The 14178-nt window shown below is 39.6% G+C and overlaps 1 protein-coding gene across 1 annotated transcript in view; it reads left to right on the forward strand.

Moving 5' to 3' along the window:
* Window positions 1-14178, forward strand: part of syngr1b (synaptogyrin 1b) — a gene marked incomplete at both ends in the record, with an annotated part of 124176 nt that overhangs the window by 103685 nt on the left and 6313 nt on the right. Inside the window, one exon of the mRNA XM_084318584.1 lies at window positions 10715-10863. Within this exon, the coding sequence (XP_084174710.1) occupies window positions 10715-10863 (149 nt within the window). The remainder of the gene's footprint in view (window positions 1-10714; window positions 10864-14178) is intronic.

The following is a 14178-nucleotide window of genomic DNA, read 5'->3' on the forward strand; positions in this document are numbered from 1 at the left end:
CACTTGGTAGGAGCGGTCATTGAGGTATGATGACAGCCATGTCAGCGCAGAGCCAGCCACTCCCATTCCTGCGAGGGCCGCAAGGAGGATCTGGTGGTTGACTGTGTCGAAGGCTGCAGATAGATCTAGGAGAATCAGGACAGAGGAGAGGCCTTTCGCTTTTGCTAAGTGAAGTGCCTCTGTGACCGCAATGAGGGCTGTCTCTGTGGAGTGACCAGCCCTACATGACAGTAAGGTTAGTTAGGGTTAGTTTTTTATTTTACTTTATTTATTTATTTTTTGGTCCAGTTATGCTGCTCTGATTATGTGCTCAGTGCTCTGTGAAATTATATAATCTTCATACATTCATGTTTTCTATGCTAAATATTTTACTTTAAAGTAACTAGTAACTGATGGGTTCAGATAAATGTAGTAAAAAGTACAATATTTTCTTTGAAATGTAGTGGAGTAAAAGTATAAAGTTCCCTAAAATGAAAATACTCACATAAAGTAAAAGTAGCTTGAAATTGTACTTAAGTACAGTACTTGAGTAAAAAAAATACGTAGTTACTTTCCACCACTGGTATTCGGTTGCTTTGTTTAATATTAATTTGAGTCAAGGTGATGGACACAAGATACAATCTCTCCCTATTCCGTCATCCTCTTTGTTTACAGGGGAGTTTTCCTTTCCTCCAGCCAGCTGGCGGTCTCTCTTTGTGGGTAAGCTAATGATACATTTCCCCCAAGAATCCTTGACCACCATAAGTAAATATGAACAAAAAAGGCAGCGAATGGCATTGTTGTTTATCAACTTGATTTTACACCCAAAGAAATCTTTTCGAGTTGCAATTGTTCACAGGAAGATTCTATTCAAATGTCTATAGTCTATAGTAATTTTCTCAAATGAGAAATGAGTATGACCTCACTAATAAATATTCTGATTCTGATTTGGCTCAGGAGGTAGAGCAGTCGTCTGGCAATCGGAAGGTTCCCGGAACGGTGATAATTGGTAGGTGATATATATATATATATATATATATATTAGGGCTGTCAGTTTATCGCGTTAATTAGATTAATTAATTACACAGCAAATTATCGCGTTATGAAAATTAACTCAAAATTAATTACAAAAAAGAATTTTTTTTTTTTGTTTTTTTTTTAAATAATATTTGTTTTGTATCTCATTCATTCCATAAGAATGTAGAATACACATTTACAGACTTTTTTATTTTTTAATATGGTCCATTTGCATGTTCTTGGTATCTGATTCTAGGGACATCTATGAATCTCAGGGAATGTATTCCCAGTGTCAGAAATACTGTGGGCTAGATCCACAAATGGATTGCACGGTGCAAGTTGCACCCTGGTCTGCATCCCCTTAACAATTGTGTGACGTACTGTATTGTACCCATTCTGCAATCTGTTAATAACATTTTCATTCAATCAATCAATCTGCGCGGTGATTGATTGAATGAAAATTTTATTTTGAGTAAATTGTAATGAACCAAATGAGAATATCAATAAATGTTTTTGTATCTTTGACTGTGAATATAACACCATGCTCAAATTGACCAGACCTGAAAAATCTAAGCAAATTAATAGATCGAAGATGATTAAACAGAAGGTTTTGTAGATACAGTACTGAATTCTGCCATCCGGACACATGCAATTTGAAATATGATTATATAATATAGAATATCAGGCATAAAATGGTTATGCGATTAAAATGCGATTAATTAGATTAATTAATTACAAATCCTGTAATTAATTAGATTAATTTTTTTAATCGCCTGACAGCACTAATATATATATATATATATATATATATATATATATATATATATATATATATATATATATATATATATATATATATATATATATATATTAGTGCTGTCAATAGATTAAAAAATTAACTAGTTAATCTCACAATTTTCTGTAGTTAATCTGGATTAATGTAGATAAAAAATCGACAGAAGACCGAAGCTTGTAACAGATATTTACTTGAGTAAAATCATGGAATTAATGTAGAATCAACACAAAGAAAGTATATTTAAATTCAAATACTTTTTTAATAGCTTTCTTTGATATTTGAATACAGTTTATCTCCTGTGAAATACAAATGTGCAAGAATCACTGAAATAAAGAAATAAAAACAACCCAGGCCTCTATTTCTTTTATCCACTTTTTCTCCCATTTTCTATTTTTCTCCCATCCCAATTTTCGTATCATCCAATTCAACCCTCCCCTGTCTTTGAACGTTGTTTCATGCCTCCCACAAGCCGGCTGCAATGTGGACTAAGTCATAGTCCCCTCCGATACTCGAGGTAACAGCAGTCGCATCTTTCCACCTGCGCGGCTCGATCTTTCAGCGTCAGGGGTCTGGGCTTTGGAGGGGCCCCGCCCCCGTCGCTTCCTGATTCTACTGCGCAGGCACACCAACCGACCTGTAGGAGTCGCTGTCCACAACGCCCGATCCACACCCATCAGTTTCCCTCCCCCTAATACTGCCAATGTGTATTAGTGCGGACAACCAGCTAAACTGAAAGCAATGTGGAGCACTGGGCTCGAACAGGGAGGCGTACCTGTTCGAGCCCAGTCTCCAGTATTCGTGGTGAGCGCCTTGCCCACTGCACCATGTAGCCGCCCCCAACCCAGGCCTATTTTAAAGTGCAGATTGGCTTAGAGGACGATAATGTCTTGTATGAACTACAAGTAATATAAATCATATTAACAACAAAAATTTGTTAGATGATTTTCAAAAAGGTGCATGAGTCGATGCAAAAAAGAACAGGCAAAGATACTGCAAAGAGAGTTCAGAACGTTGAACATTTTTCACTCCATAGAGACAATTTGGCTTAGTCCTTCTTTACACTCAGCCAGTTACTGAGGCATACTGTACCAGTCTGTTTACGTTATCAGGGGGACAAAGAAGCTTGCTTCTTTTGAACGATGTGGCCTTGTTCAACTTTCAGACTGACATAGAGGTGAGGTGTGTGTGTGTAGTGTGTGTGTGAGTGTATGTATCTATACAGCAGGGATCGGCAATAGGCGGCCCGCGGGCCGACATTGGCCCGCCAGCAATAATTTCTGGCCCGTCAGATTATTTTGAGAATATGATATTTATTTTACGCGCAGGAAATATTCACTCGGGACGCCAGGGTGTCTTTTATTGTGAAGCTGTATCTATCTACCGGTAGTCATCAATAGCACTATAGCCAATTGAAATGCTAGAAATGGTCACGTGGACTGGGAGAACCAATGGAATAGTCCCTAACGAACTTTCACCTCCGCGTTCGAGATGGAGCGAGTAACAAATGTGTTAAAAAACAAAACAAACATCTTTGGATAGGGAAATGCAACAGGGAAATATAACGCTTCTTTTAATAAACAGGAGCCATACTTAAAATACGGGTTTATTGCAACAGGTCGGTGATTCTTGCGTGCCGAGCCGACGTCCTCTCTGCATAATATGTGGCGACAACAACAACGAGGAAATGGTTGTTATTACAACTGTGTTAAAGTTGGCAGATAAAGTAGCTGCATTCAACGCCAATCTGGAATTGGAGGGCGGCGAGTGGATATGTGACATGTTTCAAACATTAGCAGGGATTTTGGAGGACTGAACAACAAACAAGGTATGGTGAGTCGTGTTTTCATGCATTCTGTCTTCTGATCTGTTCATCACCCGCCGCGGTGATCTGCAACAGCTGATCTGCTGTTCATGAATGAATGAATGAAAACTTTATTTAACAGATTGCAGAATGGGTACAATACAGTACGGCGCAATACACACAATTGTTAAGGGGATCTGCAACAGCTGAGAGCTGTTCATGAATGAATGGATGAGTGAGAACTTTGTTTGGCGGATTGCAGAGTGGGTGCAGTGCAGTGCGGCGCAGTGCACACGGTTGTTGGGGGGATGCAGACCAGAGAAAAACGTTTGTCTTTTTTCAATATCAGTATATTAAATTAGCCATTGTTTTTGATCCTGGCCCGCGAAGCAACGGCTTGGGGAAAATCTGGCCCGTGGGCAAATCTAATTGGCGACCCCTGCTATACAGTATATATGTGTGTGTATCTACTATCTATACAGTATGTGTGTGTATGTATACAGTGTGTGAGTGTGTGTGTGTGTATCTATACAGTGTGTGACTGTGTGTGTATCTATACAGTGTGTGTGTGTATATACAGTGTGTCTATGTATCTATACAGTGTGTGTGTGTGTGTGTGTGTGTGTGTGTGTGTGTGTGTGTGTGTGTGTGTGTGTGTGTGTGTGTGTATCTATACAGTGTGTGTATCTATACAGTAACAATTTACCTGCACGGTTCAAGTAGTTGCTCCAGCTTTTGCAGTTTGGCAAGCTCCTGTTCAGGAATTCCATCTCGTTGCAACGTCCTGGGCGAGTGATTCTTGCTTATGTCCGTGTGCAACTTGCTGCTCCTTTAATTCCTAGGCGTTTGATGGACTATGTTTGAAGTGCCCGATGATCTTGCGACACTGGTTCCTCTCGAGGGTGGATTAAGAAGTATCTCCCGATGCCGCTCGAATAACCTCTCTCAGTCCGTCGTCTTCAACTACGTTAATTGGCCGGCAGTTCTTGCTATCCACATAACCAAGGAGTCGGTTACCTTCTCACTGGCATGTTTAGTTAGCCCACGAGCACCACACTCCATCAGCGTAGATTGGCGATGCCCCATGGAGGGAACTTCAGCATGTTTTGCTTTTAGATGATACGTACTACTCCTATGGTAGTTAAATTCAGCTTTGCAAATTGCGCAAATTGTTTTCGATTTATCCAACGAGCCGTCTGGCAACTTTTTAAACTGAAACTTTCCACCTAAAAGTTTTCCGCTTTTGTCGAGTGACTGTCCTCTAGTGACTGTCCTCTAACCAGGCGGCTCGCTCTATCTAGTTAGGCGGCACACAAGACCGGAAGTTAACTGCGTTAACAGCGTTAAAGTTTGTGAGTTTTTCCTTACCTTCGCGTGGGGTATGTCTGGGAGTGCTTGCATTCTATTCTATTATTTATTTGCATTTATTTTAAATTTGTTGGACCTTATGGTGTTCTTGACTTATTGTTATGTTTCTTCTTGACTTGTTTAAAGAAGACGTGTTCGGCCCATGGGGACATTAACGTGTGTTGTCGGGCCTTACAAATAAATTTTATTTGATTTGAATACATGCCAGAGATTGACCATTTGGTGTGGGTGCCCTTTGGCTTACGCACAATGTCGTAATTAGCACTGATTCATGTGTGGACAGTGGATGAGATGTGAAAGGTTAGAATGTTCATCACAACTCTCACTGGAATGTTATTAATGATGATAATAATAATAATAATAATAATAATAATAATAATAATAATAATAATAATAATAATAATAATAATAATAATAATAATAATAATAATAATAATAATAATAATAATAATAATAATAATAATAATAATATAATACTAATAATAATAATAATAATTATTATTATTATTATTATTATTATTATTATTATTATTATTATTATTATTATTATTATTATAATAATAATAATAATTATTATTATAATAATAATAATAATAATAATAATAATAATAATAATAATAATAATAATAATAATAATAATAATAATAATAATAATAACTTGGATGTGTGTTAAAAGACTCTTCTAGCTCTATCTAGCCTATTAGACATTGCACCTGTGTGTCAGACAGCAGCTTTATCTCTCTCTCTCTCTGCAACGGGAGTTATTTTCCAGTACTGTAGGGAACGAGGGAACTCTGAGAGCCGATGACAAGATAGCGGAGTGCGGGGCTGGCTAACGAGGTGGCTTCTGTCTCTGATGAGATTCTCTCTCTTACTCTCTCTCCTCTAACACACTCTTACTCTCTCTCTTCTCACACACTCTTACTCTCTCTCTCTTACTCTCTCTCACTCTCTCTTCTCACACTCTTTCTCTCTTCTCACACACTCCCTCTTACTTTCTCTCTCTCTTCTCACACTATCTTTCTCTCTCTTCTCACACTCTTACTCTCTCTCTCTTACTCTCTCTCTTCTCACACTCTCTTACTCTCTCTTACTCTCTCTTCTCTCTCTTTTCTCACACTCTTATTCTTTCTCTCTTCTCACACTCTATCCTGCCTCGATCCTATACCAACAGCATTTCTCAAGCGGGTGTTCGATAGTGTCTCAAATCATGTCCTTGAAATCATAAATATGTCGCTTCAAACAGGCACTTTTCCAGATGCATTTAAAACGGCTGTAGTAAAACCACTACTAAAGAAAACAAACTTAGATGTAAACGAACTAAAAAGCTATAGGCCAATATCGAACCTTCCATTTATCAGCAAGATATTAGAAAAGATAGTTTCAGACAGTACAAATAAACTCCTTTCTCAAAGATAATAACATCATGGAGGAATTACAATCAGGTTTCAGAACAAATCACAGCACTGAAACTGCCCTTACTAAAATAGTTAGCGACCTCAGGCTAAACTCCGATGCTGGCAAAGTCTCAATTCTTGTCCTATTGGACCTTAGTGCAGCGTTCGATACGATTGACCATAATATCCTGATCAGTCGTCTTGAAAGACTGGTTGGCTTTTCCGATCATGTACTAAATTGGCTCATAACATACATTAAGGGGAGAAGGTTCTATGTTAAGCTTGGAGACAATGTATCCGAGGAACATGACAGCAGCTTTGGAGTTGCACAAGGAAGCTGCCTTGGTCCATTACTCTTCTCACTATGTATGCTGCCCCTCGGGGACATCATTCGAGACCACAATGTATGCTTCCATAGTTATGCTGATGATACACAACTATATATCTCCGCAGAACCAAATAACACTACAGCCATACAGTCCATTACAAATTGTCTGTTAGCAATAAACAAGTGGATGAACAATAACTTCCTAAAATTAAACGAAAGCAAGACCGAAATCCTATTGATCGGCCCAAAAGCGAAAAGGGAAGTGCTGTGTGAAAACCTGGGGAGTCTGTCATTGTTATGTACTAGAGGCCTGATCACTCCTGTGTCACCGGGCATGCAGGTGAGGCCTGCCAATTAGCCAATTAGTGCTGATTGGTTACCTGCTGGGGAGCTTTAAAGGCAGACCTAGTAACACACATGCACTGTCTGTGCTTAGAGAAAGAGCTGTTAGGTTCTTCAGTCCTTGTCCGTTGGTTTACCTTAGTACTTTAGTTTACATTTACATTAATAGTTCCTTGGTTTAGTAGCATTTTGAGTTAGAGCACAGGGTTTTTGGTGTTGGTTACACATAGGTTGCGTACCCATGAGCCAGGGTCGTAACAGTCATCCTATGTAAAGACTGAGGTTACAAGCCTAGGTGTCATCTTGGACTCAGACCTGACCTTTAAGTCTCATATAAATAAGGCCATGAAAACGTCATTCTTCCACCTAAGAAACATAGCGAAAGTAAGACCTTTCGTAAATAAAAAGGATGCAAAGACACTGATTCATGCTTTTGTATCAAGTCGGCTTGACTATTGTAATGCACTGTTCACTGGTCTTCCCAAAGCAACCATTGGGAAGCTTCAGCTTATCCAAAACTCTGCAGCTCGATTACTAACTCATACAAGGAGAAGAGAACATATCACTCCAGTCCTAGCCACTCTGCACTGGCTTCCAATAACTCATAGAATTGATTTTAAGGTCCTTTTCCTAACATATAAAGCTCTTAATGAGCAAGGCCCAAAATACATAGCAAATTCCCTAGTTAGTTATCTGCCCTCAAGAACGCTACGGTCATCCACTACAGGTTTACTAGACACACCCAGAAACCAAAAGAGGATAGGAAGTATGGCATTTGCCAACTATGCCCCAAAACTATGGAACACACTACCAACACACAACAGAAACGCCAGCTCCATACACATTTTTAAAGGAAAATTAAAAACGTACCTATACAGTCTAGCTTACAAATAGTTATGGCTTGAAAAAACCTGATGGATCCATGAGGCTAGGATAAGCCTTGTGGACCCAACTCTTTAGATGAAGGAACGGGTACATACGCACACAATACACGACCACTGATGGATCCGTAAGGCTTGGATAAGCCTTATGGACCCAACTCTTTAGATGAGGGAACGGGTACATACGCACACAATACGCGACCACTGTTGGATCCATGGGGCTTGGATAAGTCTTATGGACCCAACTCTGACCACTAATAAAAACGTAACTACACTAGCGTTATAAGAGCTAACATTGCTACCTACCGTACAAGTGCATTGGTTTAGTGCATTTCCTACTTCCGGTTGCTACTGAGCGGACATGTTTGTGCGGACCTGTTCTCCCAAACTGGTAAGCAAATGACTGTTTTCATGTTTTCATTTTTACGTTATTTTCATTTTTACGTTATTATTATTATTATTATTATTATTATTATTATTATTATTATTATTATTATTATTATTATTATATATATATTTTTTTTAAACATTGATCTTAACTGATCACTGTGACTTTATTGCTTTTATCGTTATATATGCCTATGTTTGTGTACAGCACTTTGAGCTACATGACATGTATGAAAGGTGCTTTATAAATACTTACTTACTTACTTACTTACTCTATCTCTCTTACTCTCTCCATCTTACTCTCTCTTCTCACACTCTTACTCTCTCTCTCTCTTACTCAGACGGAAGTGGCCTAAATCTGATTTGATGTGACTCAGATCAGATTTTTTCACAACAGTGTGTGTGAGCAGCACAAATCACATGGAATTAAAGCTCTGTTCTTTCATTTCAGCATTGTCTATCACAGAACACATTCCATTGTGGGCCGAGTGTATGCTTGATTTCATTCCATTGCATAAACACCAGCTGATGATTTCACTAATTGGCTCACCTCTTCAACTCACTATGAATTGAAAATGGGGGACCCTGATGTAAACAAGACAAACGTCTTTCTCTGGTCTGCATCCCCTTAACAATTGTGTGTATTGAGCCGTACTGTACCCATTCTGCAATCTGTTAAATAAAGTTTTCATTCATTCATTCAACTAACTCACCTGGTGCAATTGTGTAGTTAAAATGAAAACTTAGCCCACGATGGAATGAGTTGAGACCCCTGGTCTATCCCTTGTACTAAAAAAAAGTTTTTACTTTTACATTTGAGTACATTTAAAAGTAGTGTAATGGAAAATATTAAAGGACTAAACGATGAGCCGTTTACAAATCATTCTGAGTCATTATTAATAATAATAGGAACGTTTATTTCACCGTGGCCACAATGAAAGGACAGTTTACAGTCAGAGACAACATGTTAACACAGTAGCGTCTGGCCATAAACTGACCCAGAGCGCTGTTCACACGTATGTTAAATACACAGTTGTCAGACGTAACATAATATCAGATATGATGATGAAAATGGCCCAGTTAGGAGAATCAACCTTGGCTAGGCGGTGCCATTGTTGATATTCCCAACCGGAATGTTAAACAATCTTGCTAGGCTGGGGAGAAGATTTAAAGAGACAGTAGTGTCTGCCATATCTGAGCACATTATATAGCTGGTCAAAGTGTACCAGTCAAGCTGTCTAATGACATGATAATATATTCCACGACAGTAGAAACTTTTTGACTTTTACTCAAGTGTATTTTTAGCCAGATACTCTGACTTTTACTTGAGTACGATTTTGAGACGGTACCCATACTTTCACTGAAGTATAATTTCTGGGTACTTTTTACACCCATGCAGTGGAAATGCGGCATAAGGCTTGCAATGTGAACATAGCCTTACTCTCTCTCTCTTCTCACACTCTCTTACTCTCTCTCTCTTCTCACACTATCTTACTTCTCTCTCTTCTCACACTCTCTTATCTTACTCTCTCTCTTCTCACACCCTCTTAACTCTCTCTCTCTTCTCACACTCTCTTACTCTCTCTTCTCACACTCTCTTAATCTCTCTCTTCTCACACTCTCTTACTATCTCTCTCTTCTCACACTCTGAGATGTTGAGACATAGTGACTCAGATAACTAACCTGAACATGTCTCTCTATACCTTTTTCTTTTTACCAATTCTTTTTTTTTGGGATAAATATACAAAAACAATAATCACTTTTTTAGAAAAGGAAAACAGATGAAAAAACGATTAAAAAAATATATATAATAAAGACTACATGAGTAGAAAACAAAATAAAATAAAGACCCCCCCTGAGGTCTAAGCCTCCACCACTATCTTTACCTCAATTTAGAATGGATTTCAACTGCACTGTCAGACCGCTCCACATTGCAACCGTTGCCTCCTTCGCTACATGCTGTCGAAAGCTCTAAATAAACACAATGTCCAAATACATCAAAGTCCATGCTCTGAATGGTTTCCAGCTCAAAGCTACCTTTGATTATACCTTTTTGATGTAAGCTATCTTTCTCTCCTCCACTCTCTCACTCACAATGGATGATGAAATGATGAAACCTTTCAAAGATCTCGATCTCTCTCTCTCTCTCTCTCTCTCTCTCTCTCTCTCTCTCTATCTCTCTCTCTCTCTCTCTCTCTCTCTCTCTCTATATATATCTCTCTCTCTCTCAATTCAATTCAAAGGGGCTTTATTGACATGGGAAACATACGTTTACATTGCCAAAGGCAGTGTTAAAACAAACAAAACAATCAAACAGAGATCAGTACAGTACAGAGTGCAGGAATATATGTGTGATTGACTCTCTCTCTCTCTGTCTGTCTTTCTCTCTATCTGTCTCTCTCTCTCTCTCTCCACCAGCATTCTGGTCGTTCATGTGGTTCGTGGGCTTCTGTTTCTTGACCAATCAGTGGCAGGTGACCAAGCACGAGGAGGACAACCCCCTGAGCGAAGGAGGAGACGCTGCGCGGGCGGCCATCACCTTCTCCTTCTTCTCCATCTTCACCTGGGTAGGGCCTCCGTCCTCCTCCCTCCATCTTTATGTTGTCCCTCTGTCTTCACCTGGGTAGGGCCTCCGTCCTCCCTCCATCGTTATGTTGTCCCTCTGTCTTCACCTGGGTAGGGCCTCCGTCCTCCTCCCTCCATCTTTATGTTGTCCCTCTGTCTTCACCTGGGTAGGGCCTCCGTCCTCCTCCCTCCATCTTTATGTTGTCCCTCTGTCTTCACCTGGGTAGGGCCTCCGTCCTCCTCCCTCCATCTTTATGTTGTCCCTCTGTCTTCACCTGGGTAGGGCCTCCGTCCTCCTCCCATCTTTATGTTGTCCCTCTGTATTCACCTGGGTAGGGCCTCCGTCCTCCTCCCTCCATCTTTATGTTGTCCCTCTGTCTTCACCTGGGTAGGGCCTCCGTCCTCCTCCCTCCATCTTTATGTTGTCCCTCTGTCTTTACCTGGGTAGGGCCTCCGTTCTCCTCCCTCCATCTTTATGTTGTCCCTCTGTCTTCACCTGGGTAGGGCCTCCGTCCTCCTCCCTCCATCTTTATGTTGTCCCTCTGTCTTCACCTGGCTAGGGCTTCCGTCCTCCTCCCTCCATTTTTATGTTGTCCCTCCATCTTTATGTTGTCCCCCCATCTTCACCTGGGTAGGGCCTCCATTAGGGCTGTCGCGGTTACCTCATCACCGCAATACCACAGTGTTTCAAGGCACCCGCGGATGGAGACAACCGCTGTTGTTTAAAAAAAAATATATAATAATATTAATAATATCTGTACGTTTTATATTTGTTTTCCATTTAATTATTAAATTAATCATATTAGATGTGTAGCCTATTTGGTATAATCATATGACTAAACTCATAATGAAAACAACACTTTAGGGCTATAATGAGTGTTTTCACTTGGATAAGTTATCGCATTTTCACGCCTTCAGTAGTGGGGACCATGTATTTGTTTCCTCAATGACTGAATGAATGAAGTTTATTTTTCGGTCTTGTTTACAGACAAATCAAACACACCTGTGTGGACTTTCAAAAAAAAAAATCTAAAATCAAAAATCACAAATATTCAAGGCAAGCTCACACACAAAATCCAAAATCAACGACAGAAAAAAAGGAATAGGCTGAAGCACATGCTTATTTTTGCCTATCCTTTACAAATTCTTAAAAACTAACTTTTTAATATAAGAAAGAAAAACTTAAAATATGCTGCAAGATATAATTTTTTTAAAGAAAAAAACAAATGTTTGATGTTTTACTCAAAACTGTACTCCTGAATTATTTTATCCTTTAAGGCTTTTTTAAATCTCCCCTGAGAAGTACACAACTTCAACCCGTCACTAAGGCTATTCCATCATTTAACTCCCAAAATTTAAACACATCTAGCTTTTACATTAGTTCTTACCTTTTTACATGTTTTAAGAATACATAACCCTCTTAAATTATACTTTCCTTCTCTTGGTTGAAAGAGACATTGAATACAAACTGGTAGGCTTTTACTCTTAGCACGAAAAATGATTTCCAAGGTTTTTATGTACACCATATCTACACATTTTTAAACTCCCCTGAACAAAGTAAATTAGTATCATCAGCAAACGTAACCATTTTCAAAATATTCGATACTGTAAAAATATCATTTAAATAAAGTAAATAATAAAATATTATTAATGTTTACATATTGAAACCTATTATTTAAATAACGTCTTAACCAATGATGAGTGACACCTCTTATTCCATACCATTACATTTTTTGTAAAAGCAGTGTTAGATTTGGATCAATCAGCCAGTATCACCTCTGCATCGTTGTCGTTGTGTAGTTTCTGTGTTGTGTTTATTTCTCTCTGTCTTCTCATACTGGCTGTATAATCTTTGTCATTCCCCTTTAATGCAATCCGTAACCATAAGTATTTGACACTGGACAGCGTAGTACCTTTCTTGGAATCGTTGTTTATTACATAAACAAAAGCCTCAGATTTTACCCATTTCGTATTGTCCTTGAAAAGTCTTTGATGGAACACTAAATTCATTATTCTATCGTCTCTTCTGCTGTTTAGTCCAATGGTGGCTGAGGCCTTGTCGTTAGCCAAAACCCTTCTCCCGTTAGCCGAAGCTAATGAAGCTAATGATCGGCGAGCACATTATATAAAATAAATAAAACGCCCAACTCGCGCAACGGGTCGGCAAAAGGTTGCGCGCGGGCCGCACTAACACTAAACTTTGATGTCAAGTAGGGGGCCGCAAAATATCATCCTGCGGGCCGCAAATGGCCCGTGGGCCGCGAGTTTGAGACCCCTGCTCTAGACGGCTTGTTCCGCTCCGCTAATCGCTCATGTTGACCCCGCCCCCAAGTCGCTCTCCGCTCGCTCACCGCTCACCTTGAATCGAGCGCTCCCCGGTCCCCGCTCCACATCGCTCGGCAGAATTTTTTCTTTTTTTTTTGGACCATGATGTACATTTTCTTGATTTGACCAAACTACAACAGTCTACACCCCCTGGGCCCCTTAACAATTGTTTGTATTGAGCCGTATTGTAATTGTACCCATTCTGCAATGTTAAATAACGTTGTTTATAGCTCTACTAAGCGATGATAGCTAGCCTAGCCACAATGCTATGGTCGCTGCCATTAACGTTAGCATGTAAGCTAACGACAACAACAATGGCGTCATATACTTTTTCTAACAGGATGTGAGTGACGGTTCACCCTTCTCATTGGTTGAAAATGGCCTTCATGTTTGTACATCGCCATATGTTGCTTTGACATTGTACTACATGTATATTACATCAGTGTTAAACCACTGTGAGCGGCCCGGAGTGGATTGGAGCGGAGGAGAACTCTCGCTCTGGACGTCACGCCGACCCATTTTAAAACCCACTCCGTTGCTCACGTCAAAACCGCCCACTCCGCTCCCCGCGCCGCTCACGCGCCGCACCGCTCACATGGCCTGCCTGGGCTCTATCTTAGTCTGCTGCTAAACACAGTGACTCTCTCTCACCGCCTCCACCACCACATCTACCTCTCTGACCTGGCCCCTTTAGATGCTGTCATCTCCCCCAATATATACATTGAAAAAACCTCTACATCCTTCAGCAGGGAATGATCAATTGTGTCAAAGTATTTACATAAGTCAATAAATACACCTATTGAGGCTTGTTTTTCATTAATTGCTGTTGATATATTTTCCACAAAATCTATCACTGCTAAGGATGTTGAACTATTGCTCCTAAAACCATATTGATGGTCACTCAATAACCCATATTTTTCAATAAAGCCATCAAGTCTATTTACAAATAATCTTTTGAGTATCTTTGAAAATTGAGGTAGCAATATAGGTCT

Source organism: Notolepis coatsorum (genome assembly GCF_963971535.1).
Source record: "Notolepis coatsorum genome assembly, chromosome: 7".
NCBI classification, from domain to species: Eukaryota; Metazoa; Chordata; class Actinopteri; order Aulopiformes; family Paralepididae; genus Notolepis; species Notolepis coatsorum.